General features: G+C 38.4%; 1 protein-coding gene across 1 annotated transcript in view; it reads right to left on the bottom strand.

Moving 5' to 3' along the window:
- The window catches only part of KCNU1 (potassium calcium-activated channel subfamily U member 1), a 150,402-nt gene extending 138,671 nt beyond the window's left edge, over positions 1-11,731 (bottom strand). Inside the window, exons 1-2 of the mRNA XM_070598090.1 lie at positions 11,456-11,731; positions 8,626-8,745 (exon numbers count right to left, since the gene is read on the bottom strand). Coding sequence (XP_070454191.1) covers positions 8,626-8,745; positions 11,456-11,650 — 315 coding nt within the window. The 5' untranslated portion in view covers positions 11,651-11,731. The remainder of the gene's footprint in view (positions 1-8,625; positions 8,746-11,455) is intronic.
- Positions 11,732-16,412: the final 4,681 nt, after the last annotated feature.

Here is a 16,412-nt window from a genome sequence, read left to right on the forward strand (position 1 = left end):
TATATAAATCTTCAGCAAGCTTCAATGAGACCAAAAGGGAGGGACATAGTCCATCAGGAGAGGGGAATGACGTGAATTAGGAATATATAGAGAAAAAAGGGTTCTTTCTAGCCAAAGGCAGATTTTAATCTATGGAGCAGTCAAGGAGACCTTCAAAGGTATGTTCTCTCTGGTGGCTCCTTCTCCTTGGAGAATGTCCTGTGGCTTTGAAAAACAAAACTTTTCATCTAAAACAAAGGCAGCGATGTTATTAATTGTCCAAACTCACAAACTGTTAAGAATGAAAGAGACTCTATTAACAGTTACACCAGGACAACTGGCAAAAACGTGGGCTTATGGATTATCCTGTTTATAACATATATTGTCATGTTGCTTCAGTAGTTACTGCTTAACGCCTCTAAGAAATCATAATCAAATGGAGAAAAGGAGAAATAGGTTGGAAATCTTAAGATAGGCGCAAGGAATTAAAAGGGAATCTAAATTTTCTGACACATGTCTCTAAATATTAATTAAAAAAATTTCTTCTGGCTTGAATTATCATTACAGTTGTTGTTAAGATGCATTTGATTAAAGCAATAAACTATATTACCAATTCTGATAATTATCAAACATAAAAAGTCAAATTGTATAGAAATTCATCTATTTTTTCAATTAACGTATGTATTTATGTATATTATTTATTTCTAGAAAGAAAGTTCAGCATCAATTTTAGTCATTTTTCTATCTTTATAAATATAAGCATGTGTATTCTGCTTACAAAAATATTAATAATAGTTAATATCTATATACACTTATTATATGCTAGGCATATATATGTTTTATTTATTAACTCCTGTAATTATTAAAATATGTTAACTCATTTTCATATATTAACTCTTTTATTCATTGAAATAAACCAGCTATATATAGTATTTTTCATCCTTGTATATTTTACGTTTTATCTATGTGTTAGATTCATCATTTATTAAAAGGAAGTAAAATGGGTTGTAAAAGGTGGTGGGAAAGGAGAACTGGCATGAGGAGTCCTCAGGTAGGTCCGTTTTAGGAAATAGCACCTACAACGCTGAAGGACTGATGGCTGACTGCCGGCCCCTCGGAAGTCTGTTGGAACACCTTCCTTCCCCCTCAGCGGTCCCTGGGGGTGTATCCCAATTTGAAGACACAAGATCAGTGGACCAAGCTGAATTTAGATCTAATTTTACCTCCACTGGCTCCATTAACCGCTTCACTGCTCTCCACAAAGAACTCCCAAGGGGAATAATAAGATTTATTTCAGAATTTAAATTTTATGGATACAACTTATGGGGGGAGAAGAGTTGTCTCAAGTCTCTTAAACACCCAAAGAAAATTTATCTGACAACCTTGCTGAGAACCTAGGAGTTTGAAGGAAGAAACTCATAGCAGTGATTGGGGATGGGGGAAGGAAGAAACTAACTTTTTACTACGTACCCTTTGATACTTTTTGAACATTGCACCATGTGCATAAAAGGACAAAGAATCTAATCATCCTCAAATAATCAGTGTGAATATTGTGTAATATTTTCCACCAATATTTTCTTTATTCACATGATAAAGATCCCTAAACTAAAGCAGAACCTCATACTATATACCGAAATAAGTTTCTGATGTTTGGTGGTGTTTTAATTATAAAATAAGAAATAATGAAAGGAAATGAAAAAAAAAAAGATGAGAATACAATTCATCTCTAGCCAGTGGAAGAGGTTTTTAAATCCTATTTTTTTAAATATAAACAATGGATATAAAGTATGAAGTATGAGACTGATCTTTTCCAGCACGTTTTATATTTTTCCCCCTTAGAAGTAGCATTTCATTGGGAAAACACAGCAAAATAAATTTTTATTTAGTCAGTTTTCCCAGCATCATTTTTGAAATTTTCTTTCTCATTTCCAAATGAATTGCATGCTTCATTTGGTCATTTAGTTGTTCTGTATGCTAAGATTGACAACAGTTGCTCTTGCTAAGGGTTTATTTATTTACAGAAAGGATTACATAGTCACAGAAAAGATTATGCATTTACGGAAAGGATTTAAGGCAGAATACAAAGATATAAAATGCTAGGTTACCTGAAAAAATAGAAGCCAAAGAAGCCAGAAAAATAAAATATGGACATACAATAGTGCCCAGAATGATGCTAAAAATAGATACACTTACTAAAGATAAGGCATGGTTTTGGTTCTAACCTTCTAGCCATCAGAGCAACAGAAGAACATGTCAATTACACAATTAACAACACCCCTCCCCACCAAGGAAAGGAATAGATTGCTTAGGAATAGGACTATATTTGGAACTAAATTCAGAAGAAAATTTCCCACAGGTGGTTATAAAAACATACCTTATGATAACTCAAACAACAAGCTCATAGAGTTGATCAATACTTTGCCATGCTCTGATCTCTAGAAGGATCTTTAGACAGTATCCTTTATTTCTTTTTTAAAGATTGGCACCTGAGCTAACAACTGTTGCCAATCTTCCTTTTCTTTTGTTTCCTGCTTTTTTCCTCTCCAAATCCCCCCAGTACGTAGTTGTATATTTTAGTTGTGGGTCCTTCTAGTTGTGGCATGTGAGACGCTGCCTCAACATGGCCTAATGAGTGGTGCCATGTCCATGCCCAGGATCCGAACCCTGGGCCACCAAAGCAGAGCAGGAGAACTTAACCACTTGGCCCTGGGGCCGGCCCCAGACAGTATCTTGTCTTGAAGAAAATATTTTCTTTCCCTTCAACTATTGGAATTTTCCTCTTCCTTGTTATTTTCCATCTTTTTCTTTTCCTCCTTCTTCTCTTTCACTTTTTTTCGCCTTCCACTCCTCTTCCTCCTCCTTCTTTTTCTTCTTCTTCTTCCACTGGTTGGTTGACCATGTATTCTCCCCCAAAGTATCAAGGACATTAGCTTATGAACTTTTTTAACTTGCTATCCTTGGGGGTTTTGCTATAGACACTGTGCCTTCATTGAGAAAGAAAATCGGATGCTTCTTTTCTTTTCTATGCCCTGGAACCGTTTAATTGGAATTAGAGATACCCACTCCTTGAAGATCTGGTTGACTAGAATTTGAAATCCGCTAGGTTTCCCACAGAAGGTAGGGGAAGAGGAGTGGTGGTGGTGGTGATGATATAGGCCTTTGACAACATCTTTATTTCTTCCAGTATTTGCTCTGTTTAAGTTTCTTTCTTTTATGGTCAGTTTGTTAATTTATATTGTTCGAAGGAATCATTTAGATTTTGTATTTAATTGCATATTTATCTTTCAATTTCCTTTTTATCTGTACTTATTTTCTCATTTTAATTTTTTTCCACATATATTTGTGGTTTTTCCCTCTTTTCCTTTCTTGGGCTATCTATTTATTTCTCTATTTTGTTGTTTTTTCAAATAATTGGTTGTTTTATAATTCATTAATTTCTGACTCTTTTTATATTTATTCTGCTTAGATTTAATGTGTTTTCTTTCTCTAACTGTGAGACTGATACTCAATTCATTTATTTTAATTATTTTTAATTTATTAAAATAAGCTTTTATTGTTAGGCATTTAACTCAGACCCACTCCTGCCTTATACCGTAGGTGCAAGAGATACGTCTTTTCATTATCTTTAAACCCTAAATATACTGCAATTTTTATTTTGATTTCTTTGAGTCAAGAGTCATTTAAGGCAGAATGATTTAAAGTTTTTAGCAGTAAGGTCTTTTTTGCTTTTTTTTCTGGGTTTGTTTATTATTTTCTAATCTATTCATTGTGTTCGGTTAGCGTTGTCTGTCTTTACTTTGTAAGTTTTATAATTGGGATAGTTTTTCATGGCCTAATATATGCTGGATTTTTATGAATAGCCCATAGACACTTGTAAATTTAATTTCTGTTTTCAGCATGTGGAGTTTTATCATTTCAATCAGCTCTCATTAAGTTACTTTGGCTTTCTTTATGCTTATTATTTTTATTTTTTCTGTCTGTTTACTATGTCCTGATGTGACGTAGGTGAACTAAAATTTCATACTACTAATGTGTTTTCCATATCTCTTTTAATTTTTTATTTATTAACTATCTTGAAGTTATGTTTTTGGTGTAGTGATATTCATGATGTTATTTCTTGGTTGATGTTCCTCACATTTATCATTACAAAGGTTGTGTGCTGAATTGTGTCCTCCTAAAAAGATATGTTGGAGTCCCAAGCCTCTGTACCTCTAAAAGTGACCTTGTTTGGAAATATGGTTTTCCAGATAGGATAAGGTCATGATGGTGGACTCTAATCCAATATGACTGCTGTCCTTATAAAAACAGAAAATTTGGACAAAGAAATGAACAGAGGAAACACTATGTGAATACCATGAGAAAATGAAGGCAGAGATCTAGGTTCTTCTACAAGCCAAGGCACACCAAAGATTGCCAACAAACCACCAGAAGCTAGGAGAGAGGCATGGGACATATTTTTTCTCATAGTCCTCATAAAGAACCAACACTTGGTCTTAGACTTCTAGTCTTCAGAACTGTGAGACAAAAAAATGTCGGTTGTTTAAGCCACTCAGTTTGTGGTACTTTGTTATAGCAATCCTAGGAAACTAACACAGATTACTTGGCTTCATTTATTGTCTTTTGCTCTGAATTCAAACTTATCTGATATTAAAATGTGCTTCCAGGGGCCAGTCTGATGGCATAGTGGTTAAGTTTGTATGCTCTACTTTGTCGTCCCACAGTTCATGGGTTTAGATCCCAAGTGTGGACCTACACACTGCTCATCAGGCCATGCTGTGGTGGCATCCCACATACAAAATAGAGGAAGATTGGCACACATGTTAGTTCAGGGCCAATCTTTCTCATTTATATATACACACACACACTCTCAACACTCTTCTGTTGTCATTTGCCTGGTATAACTTTGACAGTTCCTTTATTTTCAAACTTTAATGCCTCTTGAATTTTTAAAACATAATTAGACCAAGTTGACCCCATGCTTAAAAAAATCCTCAGTGATTTCCCTTTGTATTAAAATAAAATTATTCCATAGTGGAGAACTTCCCAATCCTGGGGAAGGAGATGGAATTACAAGTAAATGAAGCTAATAGAACTCCTAATTACATCCTTGTAAAAAGATCTTCTCCAAGCCATATATGAGTAAAACTGGCAAAAGTCAGTGACAAAGAAAAAATATCCAGGGCAGCAAGGCAGAAGAAAATAACCTACCAAGAAATCTCTATCAGGGTTTAAGCAGATTCTCAGCGGAAACGTTACAGGCTAGGAGAGAGTGGAATGACATATTCAAAATTCTGAAAGACAAAAACTTTCAGACAAGAATACTCTATCCAGTGAAAGTATCCTTCAGATATTATGGAGAAATAAGCCCTTTCCCAGATAAACAATAGCTAAGGGAATTCACTGCCACTAGAACCTCCCTACAAGAAATGATCAAGAAGGCCCTCATACCTGAAAAAAAAAGAGAAAGTGTTTACAAAGCCTTGAACAAGGAGATAAATATACTGACAAAATCAGAAAATCACAGCTATCAGAACTGGATAGCAAACACTTAATTATAATGTTAAAGGTAAAGGGAAGGAAAACATCAACATTAACTATAATCACTTCATTTTAACCAAAAACTCACAACACAAAATAGAATAAGTTGTGACAACAATAACTTAGATGGGGAAGAGGGAAGGGATGGAACCTGCTTAGACTAAGGAAATAAAAGCCTATCAGAGAATGGGCTTTATCATCTACAAGATCTTTTATACAAACTCTGTGGTAACTACTAAACAAAAACTCAGAACAGAGAGACAAATGATAAACAAAAACGAGAAAACCATCACAGAGAACCATCAAACTGAATTTGCTGTTGGAAATAAACAGGACAAGAAACAAAAGAAATACAGAACAACAAGAAACAAGTGATAAAATGGCAGTATTAAATCCTCATATATCAATAATCACTCTAAATATAAAAGGATTGAATTCTCCATTCAAAAGACAAAGTGGCTGGATGGATTATAAAACAAGACCCAAGAATATTCTCCCTCTAGGAAACACATCTCAGATCCAAAGACAAGCACAGGCTCAGAGTGAAGGGATGGAAGACAACACTCCAAGCTAATGGCAAACAAAAGAAAGCAGTTTTTTCCATAGTTATATCAAAGTAGACTTCAGGATAAAAAAGGCAATGAGAGACAAGGAGGGGCAGTATATAATGAGAAAACAGATACTTCACCAGGAGGACAACATATCTATACATATACAGATATATATGCACCTAACACAGAAGCACGGAAGTATATAAAGCAACTCTTAACAGACCTAAAAGGAGAAATTAACAGCAATGCAATAATAGTAGGGGACCTCAAAACCCCTCTTACATGAATAGATAGATTATCCAGACAGAAAGTCAACAAGGAAATAGCAGAATTAAATGAAAAACTAGACCAGATGGACTTAACAGATATATATATAGAGAGAGAGAGAACACTCCATCCAAAAACAGCAGAATATATATTCTTCTCAAGTCCACATGGGGCATTCTCAAAGACAGACCATATATGGGGAAATAAGGCAAGTCTCAATAAATTTAAGAAGATTGAAATCATATCAAGCATCTTCTCCAACCATAAACGCTATGAAACTAGAAATCAACTAGAAGAAAAAAGCTGGGAAAGTGACAAATTTGTGGAGACTAAACAACACACTACCAAACAACAAATGGATCATTGAATAAATTAAACAAGAAATCAAAAAATATCTAGAGACAAACGAAAATGAAAATACGCCATACTAACTCATATGAGATGCAGCAAAAGCAGTTCTAAGAGGGAAATTCATAGCAATACATGTCCACCTTAATAAACAAGAAAAATCTCAAATAAGCTACACCTAACAGAATCAGAAAGAGAATTAAAAAAGCCAAAGTCAGCAGAAGGAGGGAAATAATAAATATTAGTGCAGAAATAAATTAAATTGAAACCAAAAAAATAGTATAAAGGATCAATGAAACTAGAATTTAAGTCCCATAAGTGCAAGACTCTTGCCTGCATTTTTCACCATGTCTAGAGTGTCTGCCTTGCATGTAGTTGACAAACAATAGATATTTGTTGAAAGAAGTAAGTAGGGGAATTACAAAGTAAGGAAGGAAGGATTGATGGAAAGGAAATCTATAAGCTATTTTATTCTCTTCTCATCCTTTTGTAAAGCACTTGCCTGGGACCCCTAATGAAAGTCTCTACTATGCCTTTCAATGCTAGAATATTTATTCTAATCTAACTTTTCCTCCATGCCTCCTGTTGTTCCAACTACTTAATCATCAGCTGTAACAGATTGAAAGAACAATTTCCCCTCAGTAAAGAAGCAATTTTTATTGATATGTAATCCATGATCATTCCTTCTCCACCCACTCCCCATATGCAACGCTTGTGTGATGGATGATGTAAGTGCTCATCAGTGCCCCCCCCATGACCTTTAATACATTGTTCCCAATGTCATCCTCACACAACCAGCATGATTTGAATATTTGAAGAGATCCCAGCCAAGAAATCCCTGATAAATTCAGAAAGAATCACAAAATCCTTCCCTAGCATGTTATACTGAGAGGGATTTCAGAAAAGAGACCAAAACTACAGAAGAAAAAGGAAAGGCACCTTCCCAGATGATTCAGCATTCCCTGCAGATTTTTTCAAAGCAATTTTACTTTTGTCCTTCCAAATAAGTTTTAAAAATTAATTACATCCAAATTAAACATTAACAAGAAAAGAGAAATGTTTTCATTAATCACAAAAAAGCAGAAGGTAATCACTAGCTCACATGCATCTACTTTCATCATACCACTATCTGACGGCAGCATATCCTCAAATTACAGGTTCTATTTTTTAATGGTTCAGATCAAACTGTACTACTGAAACGATGATCAGTGGAATATTCATTCATAGGGCATCGGCTATGTCTAGCTAATGGGAGATAAACATTTCCATGACACAGTCTGTTCTTTCAAGGAGCTCACAGTGCACTGGGGGAGACAGGCATATGTACAGACAATTTTAATAATAGTCTTCAATGGATACTACAGAAGCTTAGCGAGGGATTCCTAGCCTAATATAGAGATAAGGTAAGATTTCCTCCGGGAGATGATGCCTGAATTGCATTTTAATACGTCCAAGTTACTTAGATTAAAACAGGAAGTAAAATGATAAATATCATAGAGGGGCAAAAAAGACTAGCTTGTGTAATGAAGAAAAAAGGTATTGGAATCAAAGGAGGGGAAAATAGCTGTACATTTTCAGGCCAGATAATCCACTAAACATCAAATTTTTGGAAACATCTACAATATGCCAGACATCCAACTACATACAAGGAGAAAAAAATGCATCCAACTTTTGGCCTAGTAAGGTTTTTCTTCTGGTGGATAGGCTGGCTACAGGTAGAAAATATAATGCCAAGTAATTATATTCACTCCAAAGAAAAAGCAAGCGGAACAATGGCTATGGAGGATAGACTCAGGGAGATGGCAGCTGGGAGGTAGTGACATTTTAGATAAGGCCAACAGGGAACACCAGAGCTCACGTGGGTAATAAAATTATATATACTGACTATAATCAACCTCATGGCTAAAGTCTGTTAGCAAGCTAACAGTGAAAATGTACTTACCAACACTTGCCCCACAAAGGTCTGTGCTGAAAGCAACATTTCTATCCGATCACGAAATACTCCATGAAAGTGGTGACGTTTTAAATGTCTATCACCAAAGCTATGTGACAAGACTAATCCCTACAAGCAAGAGAAAAAGATCGAGAGTGAGCTGGATCTCAGTGAAAGTAATCTGTTTTATGGCTGTTGATGGAGCCTCTGCTGTGGTATCAGCTAGAAATCACTTCACCTGGTCCAACCCAGGGAGCCCTGATGTGGCTTATTCGGTATCACACAAAATGAGTGTTAGTGGCTTTGCATGTTACTTGCTGCTGCACAGATTTTTAATTCTGAAGTCTGCAGTCTTCATCATGCCTTTCTCACATATCTCAGTCCCAGGGCCTTCACAATGACACGGCCATCATGATCAGGACCAGGAGCTACATGTTTCTTTATGCTCTGGGAAGAAGTGTCTTATCCTTTTCCGTCAAGGCACACGGACAACGAAAAAATTGATTTTTAGGTGATTACTTAAGCACCTGCCTTTTTGAGAGAGAAAGAAGAAGAAAAGTTTGGGGGCCGGCCTGGTGGAGCAGCGGTTAAGTGTGCACGTTCCGCTTCGCCACAGCCCTGGGTTCCTTGGTTCGCATCCTGGGTGTGGACATGGCACCACTTGGCATGCCACACTGTGTTAGGTGTCCCACATATAAAGTAGAGGAAGATGGGCATGGACATAAGCTCAGGGCCAGTCTTCCTCAGAAAAAGAGGAGGATTGGCAGTAGTTAGCTCAGGGCTAATCTTCCTCAAAAAAAAAAAAATTGCTTAGTGGAATATGGGCAAAAGTTAAAAAAAATAAGAAGAAAAGTTTCAGCAATTTTATGTTGTTTTAGTTCCTCATGTGGTATCACAAGCTGCTGAAATTATAATCCTTCCTTCACATTTACAAAATGCCTTTACTTGTTAAATTGGAAATTTATAATAGCCCATGAGGTAGACAAAGTCAGTATGATTAAATTCATTTTATATTGATAAAGAAGCCTAGGTATAAAGAAATTAAAAGACTTGCCCGCGAGCAGGTAATGAGGAAAGGCTGGGGTCTGAATTAGACTTCATGTCTGTTGATAGTCTTGAATCACCACCAAGAAAGACACAGGTGAGCTAGCATTGACCACAGCAGGCTGATTGAGACCCTATGACCTTTAGAAAAGCTCATTTTATGCAGAGTCAGGCTTTCTGCTGACAATTTTTCTACTCATATTTTCTGAGTCATGGGAAGGGAAGTCTCATTAAATGACTATTTGATAGAGTCCCTGTCTTGATCAACGATTTATCCTCCAATACCTATGACCCATCATGTGCATTCCCGAGGTGTCGCCTGAGAATTGATTTTTAAAAAATATTCAGTATGATGTTAATGTGGGACATTCATTTGAGTTTCATGAGAAAATTGGAGGTGCCTTCTGTGGGAAAACAAATTGGCCCTAAGATATAATAAAATTGTACTTATGAATGTACTAAACCTTTTCAAAATGCACATTTAAGGAGAAAATTATGACTCTCCAAATAATTTTTAAAAGAACTTTTCACAGTACCTAGAATTGTGACATATTTGCATTATGCCAACTTTCCCAAAGGCTTAGAGAAAACTATAGCGCTCTCAATTTAATTAAATACGACAAATTATTGAGAAGTCACTCAGCTTTTATCAAACTCCTCTCAAGATTCAAAAGCAGAACACTACGGTACTCTGGTTGCTCAGACCCCACCTCTTCACATTTTGTAACGCTTGCTTTCTATTTGAAATTAAAAAGCACCTCTGGACTGAAGAGTAGACAAGAATTACATCCAGCAAAAGAAATGAAAAATACAGCAAATGTGAGTGGACAAATGGGTTCTCACATTTTTGCAACCACACAAAAATGAATATAATTGGGAAGAAGATGCATTTCTTGGAACAGAAGTCTAAAGCGATGAAACAGCTCTAGCAATTCAATTGTGCATTCAAAAAAGAGGTGGAACGTAGGTTTATACCCATTACTCATTTGTGTACACTATCCGTGTTGTTAGAAGGCAGTACCCCGGAATTCTTTCCCCAATTTTTGTGCTGCTGCTTAAAGTCTCTAATCTAGAAATAATTATTAATAGAGTGAACTCATTTAGCAACAAAATCTGTGAACTTCAATGTTGAATACTTCTTGAATGCAGAAACCTGAATTCCATATTATGATATTGCCAAAGACTTTACAAAGTTACTGAGTTACCACAAATTCTGTTATTGTATGGCATGAGAAGTGTGTCTGTGTTTGTGGCTAGATGGCATGTGCACATACGCATGGGTTTCTGTGCATAGGTTTGTGCGATTCGGTGTGTGGTGTTAACATGGTACACGAAAGGCAGTGTACACATATGAGTGCTTGTGCATCATGCATGAATGACTTATCAAACTGAGTTTGACTTTGATGCTCCTTTTTGCCTCCCTCACAGTACCTAGCACAACAACTGTCATTTTAAAATTCAAAGAGGGGCATAGACATAATGTTCGTGTATGTTTCTTTCAGAAGAGTGACCTCTGTTTCCAGAGCTAACTAGCATTCATCACCACTCATGTGAGACCTTTCTTCTCTGATTGGTGGCAGAGGAGGCATGGCCATGTCCCTGTGGCCTTTGGAATGGTGGTCTAGGCTCCTGTTTTCCACCCCTGAACAGGATCAGCCCTTTCTAAGACATCCTATCAGAACTGGCTCTGTTGCCCATGAAAACTGAATGATGCCTAAATCATTTTCTAAACACAAACGCATGTCAAACCTGTCTCTGATCTTCATACAGTGGAACCCCAAATAAGAAAACTGACCAAGAGAAGTCCTGCTCCTTTGATGTCTCGCCATTTTTTTAAGGCCCTCCAGCATAGCCTGGAAAAAAATAAGATGAGAAGTCCACTGAAGAAGGTCACAAAAGAGGAAAGAATAAATGCTGCTTGGATCTCTATTGTGCAGGATGTTTTCCCCATGTCTTCCCCACTGCCATTCTGTGGCCTGAATTGAAACATCAGGAAACGGAATTGTCGGGCTTCTGCGACCTTCCCCACTATCAGTCTGTGGTTTGCACTGAATCATCAGGAGACGGAATTGTGGGGCTTCTATGATGTCATGATCACATGGCAGTGATTCCACGAATTAGAGTTCAACTTATTACCGAGTCTTAATGCTGGGTGCAATAACAATGAGTGGTTCTAGAAACAAGGTGCACTAACCACCAAGGTGCTGACTCATATGATGCAAATGAATGAGCAGAGGCAGAAGGGCAGGGTCCACAACACGGGTCTTCAGAAGATGAGAATTCTAGACCTGATTCTGTTACTGACTTTCTTTATGAACTTGAGGAAATTACGTCCTTTGTGGCTTTGGTCAACAGGCTATGTATTTGGTTTGTGCAAACAACTTCAAAACAACCTTTTTGAGTGAAATGACATCCAATCAACTGTGTGTCAATGAGTTGGTTCTTCTCCTGAGCGGATGTCATATTCTCAGGATTCTTGGAAGCACAGATGAGAGAAGTACTTCAAGAATTTTGTTGATCCTTTCAATAGGAAAGGCATGGTATAGAGTGCAGGTATTGTAGAAGGCGATTTTACCAGTATGATCATTGGTCAACTGTTATTTGAGCCTGGGGATCTGTTCCTCTTGTCTCTTCTTTCTGGGATCCTCCCCTTTCTTGCTTTCATCCCTGCCCTGTCAGCAAATCCTTTGGTCTAGCAGAGGTAAAGTTCAGAACGAGAGCAATTCTTTTATTTTCTCTGATGTTTTCAAAAGTGTAAGAAATGTCACATCTTTCCGTGTGCACAAGTGGCAGGCAAAATGTCAGAGCCTTATGGAGGGTCTACTTCCCCCCAGTTATTGTGAAGATGACCTGACAGGAGATGATGAGACCCAGGGGAAATTTTGTTGTCCTTTGGAGCACACCATGACTCTGTTTTGTGTAGCAGACTATTTCTGGAAGATAGCTATAGCATTTTCTAGGATTTTTGCCACAGTTATAGTTCCTTCCTTTAAGCTTACCAACAATTTCCACAAAATCCTGTCATTAAACTAGCTAACTGGCATAGGGCAGTATTGTAGAGAACTCTGGTCTAGGAGTTAGGAGCCCTGACTTCCCCCCCCCAGTCCTTCTATTAAGTAACTGTTTGACATCTAGCAAGTCATTTTACTTTTCATAATCTTGTTTTACGGTGAAGATAATACCTACCTGATAGAATTATTATAGGGATTCACTAAGGCAGAATGATCATATTTTGAAAAGCATAAAACTCAAAAAAGAAGAGATACCATTAGCTATTTCAGTTCCTTTTCTGAATGACATTGATTATAGAGAAAGGAGAAGGAAGGAAAGAAGGAAGGAACAGAGGAAGGAAGGGAGGGAGGAGTCAAATACAGAAAGGAGGGCCCTGCCACACACCCCAGGATTCTCTGTTATGGCCTTCTCACCTTTTCCTTCCCAGGGCTTCATAGCACTAATAACTGTATTTCCATTCCTTCTTTGTTGCCTAGTTTGTTTTCTATCTCCCCTCACAAGAATGTAAGCTCCATAAGCTTAGGGACCATACCTGTTGTATTCATCACTGAGTACCCTGTGATAGGAACATACCTGGCACATGCTTGGCAAATCCATGAAATAGTTGGTGACTGAATGAATAAATCATTGATCCATAAAAATGTTAGGTGAGTGAAAAAATAAAGCTACATAGACCTTGCCCCATGTTATCTACACTTTTCGACTCCATATTTCCCACCTTTCACTACAAACTATTCTCATGAAGGAAGTGCCGTCTACAGCATGTATATGCACAGTTTTGTGTGTGTGTGTGTGTGTGTATATGTGTGTTTGTAGCGGAAAGGGCATTTGATTTGGATCAAGTGCCATTCAAAGTGTTACTATCTTTGATGACAGGTTTGAATTTGATAACTTTGCTCAAAGTTACTGAGTTGTCATGGTGGAAGTGTGTGACCAGGGAAAAGCTGCCAACATGTAGCTTGGTAGCAATTCAGTGCTTGGAATTTGGGAGGCAAACAACTTTGAAGCAACATTACTCTTCACAATAACAAAAAAAGAACTCTCTTGGTACTTGAGAGTTTAAAGAAATAAAAAATAACTACTCTGTTGGCTACCTACTACAAGCCAGAATCTTTGTCAAATGTGTTTGTGTGTGCACACATGGTGTGCATGTGTTGAGCAAATACTATGTGCAGGCACTGGAAGCACAATGATCAACAAAACAAACCTAGTTCACCCCCTGACGTGAGATACAGGTAACTGAGTAAGATGTTTACAATCACAAACTAGGAGAAGCATTTGGGGAAAAACCCATATGGTCGAAGGAAGTAGAGGTCTGAAGCATGAGAAGCCACCTGGACCAGGACCCCAGGTGAGCTTGGGGAAGCTGGGAACAAACATTGTTAGGTTGAGGGGCGATCGTGGGCAAAGGTGGGAAGGAGAATGGTGCTTCTGAAGAGGAGGGGATCAGAGGGAAAGCAAGGACCCAAAAGAAAGCTGGCTGTATATGAAAGGAACCAGATAATGCAAAGCCTTGTGTTGTAGTTTAAGATAAAAAAAATACAAACAAAAAACCTTTATCTTAAGAGGAAACATTCGAGGGATTCTAAAGAAGGGCGTTAAGCGATTGAATGCCAGTTGTCAAAGGATGGGCCTGGCTTCAGTGCAGGAAAGACACTAGTCTACAGTGAGAAGAGGCTAGTCCACACGGGCTGTGCCAGTGCGTGGAGACAAGGAACAGGTGTGAGTGAGATCCAGGAGTAACATCTGCATGTCTGCATGTGGGAGAGGAGGGTGAGAACACGTCAAAGCAGACCCTGCATTCTGGCTGGTTCTTCTGTGTGCTTGTTGGGGCCTTTGACTGCTCTGCCTTTAAAGCTAGATCTAAGAAGCAAAGATGATGCTGCTGAAGAACTATTTTGTTTTGTTTTTTTCGGTTCAGATAAATTTTTTAACATGTCAGCGATTGGATTAGAAAAATAGCTTTACTTTGTACACATCTCTGTAATTTACCTCTGGGCACTAAAATATTCCGGAAAAATTATGCTTTATAATGAGATTGAATAAATGTTTCATTTTTAAAATTCGCTCTCATCAAAAAATGTTCCATGTTTGAGAAAGGGAAGTAAGAACTTCATTTTTTAAGCGTATATAGCAGCACTCATGAATGTAGGTGTGTGTTTTTAATGCTTCTGAAATTGTGATGTTATCTGTTAGGGGCCTAAATCTATACATCACACTTAGTGATATTGTTACTGATCTTGAGGTGAGTTCGCTCACCAGTTGGGCAGCGAGCCAATCTCTGACACCGGGGGTGGTGGAAGAAAGTAGGAATTTTATTTTTGCACAGTGCTGAGCAAGAAGAGAGGGCAGCTAATGCTGAAATCCAAAACTCCCCGAAAAGCTGAAAGGAAGGGTTTTTATTTGGGATTTTAGGTAGGGGAGGGGCAGCATATGGCCTTGCTGGTCAGAGCTTTCCCACCAGCATGTCTTTGGCCTTGAGACGCTTGCAGAGAGGAGGGAGCCCATGACCTTGCTGGTCAGCAGCTTTCCCACCAGCCTGTATCTCTTTGTGGGGAGGAGATGATCCAGGTGCTTGTCCTGGACAGTGTCTGTCTCCATGGAGGATAGTGGAATCTGAAGGCAGGAAGCCAGAGAGTAAGCAGGGAATGAGTGTTTTGGTTTTAACCCCATATATGCTGGGTTTAATGTGGGGAGACTGATATCAGGGTCGATATCAGTATAACCCTTGTTAGTGTCATGGAATTGATTCTGACTCTTAGCGACCCTGTGGACAGCAGAGCTGAAACCTACCCAGTCTTTTTGCATCATCCTCTCGCCTTCAGGTGCTGTATCAGATGATGCTTTGTTGCTATTCAGAAGGTTTTCATGGTCAGTTTTTTGGAAGAGGGTGGCCAGGTGCTTCTCCCTAGTCTGTCTTAGTCTGGAAACTCCACCAAAACCTGCCCCCCATGGGTGACCCTGCTGGCAAATCTTTCAGCATCACAGCAACACACAGCCACCACAGTATGACAGCCAACAGATGGGTGGTGTAGTTCCCTCACAGGGAAAGGAACCAGGGCTGTGGCCGCGAGAGCACTGAATCTTAATCACTAGACCACCAGGGCTGGCTAGGTAAAACCCTACCTTCTTCTATTTCTTTAAGCAGAGTTTTATATTATATCTCCGAGGAATATCCACACCATAGGTCAAGAGCACTGGTTAAGACAGATGACGCCTCAGTTCATGCGGCTAGTCAATGATAGAATCAGGTCTAAAGTCAAGGATGAGGGGCTGGCCCAGAGGTGCAGTGGTTAAGTTCACGCACTCAGCTTCGGTGGCCCAGGATTTGCTGGCCTGGACCCCAAGTGCGGACCTACGCACTACTCATCAAGCCATGCTGAGGTAGGTGTCCCAGATATAAAACAGAGGAAGATGGACACAGATGTTAGCTTAGGGACAACCTGCCTCAGAAAAAAGAGGAGTATTGGTGGCGGATGTTAGCGCAGGGCTAATCTTCCTCAAAAAAAAATCTTATAAAGTCAGGTGCTCCGCAGAGCACTCACGTCATAGTGAACGCACATCACAGCAGGCTGTCTCTGGGGTAAACATCTTCTTATTGATGTAATGTCTCTATCACAGTGGAAATAAAGATTATTGCCTCAGTCTCTCAAGGTGTTTCTACGTGAAGCTCTTTTAGTTACCAGGTCTTAACATTTCACCTTCTTAAGGTTTCAGCTTTGGTTTAATTCCTCTCCTTA

The sequence above is a fragment of the Equus przewalskii genome, chromosome 28 (assembly GCF_037783145.1).
Source record: "Equus przewalskii isolate Varuska chromosome 28, EquPr2, whole genome shotgun sequence".
NCBI classification, from domain to species: Eukaryota; Metazoa; Chordata; class Mammalia; order Perissodactyla; family Equidae; genus Equus; species Equus przewalskii.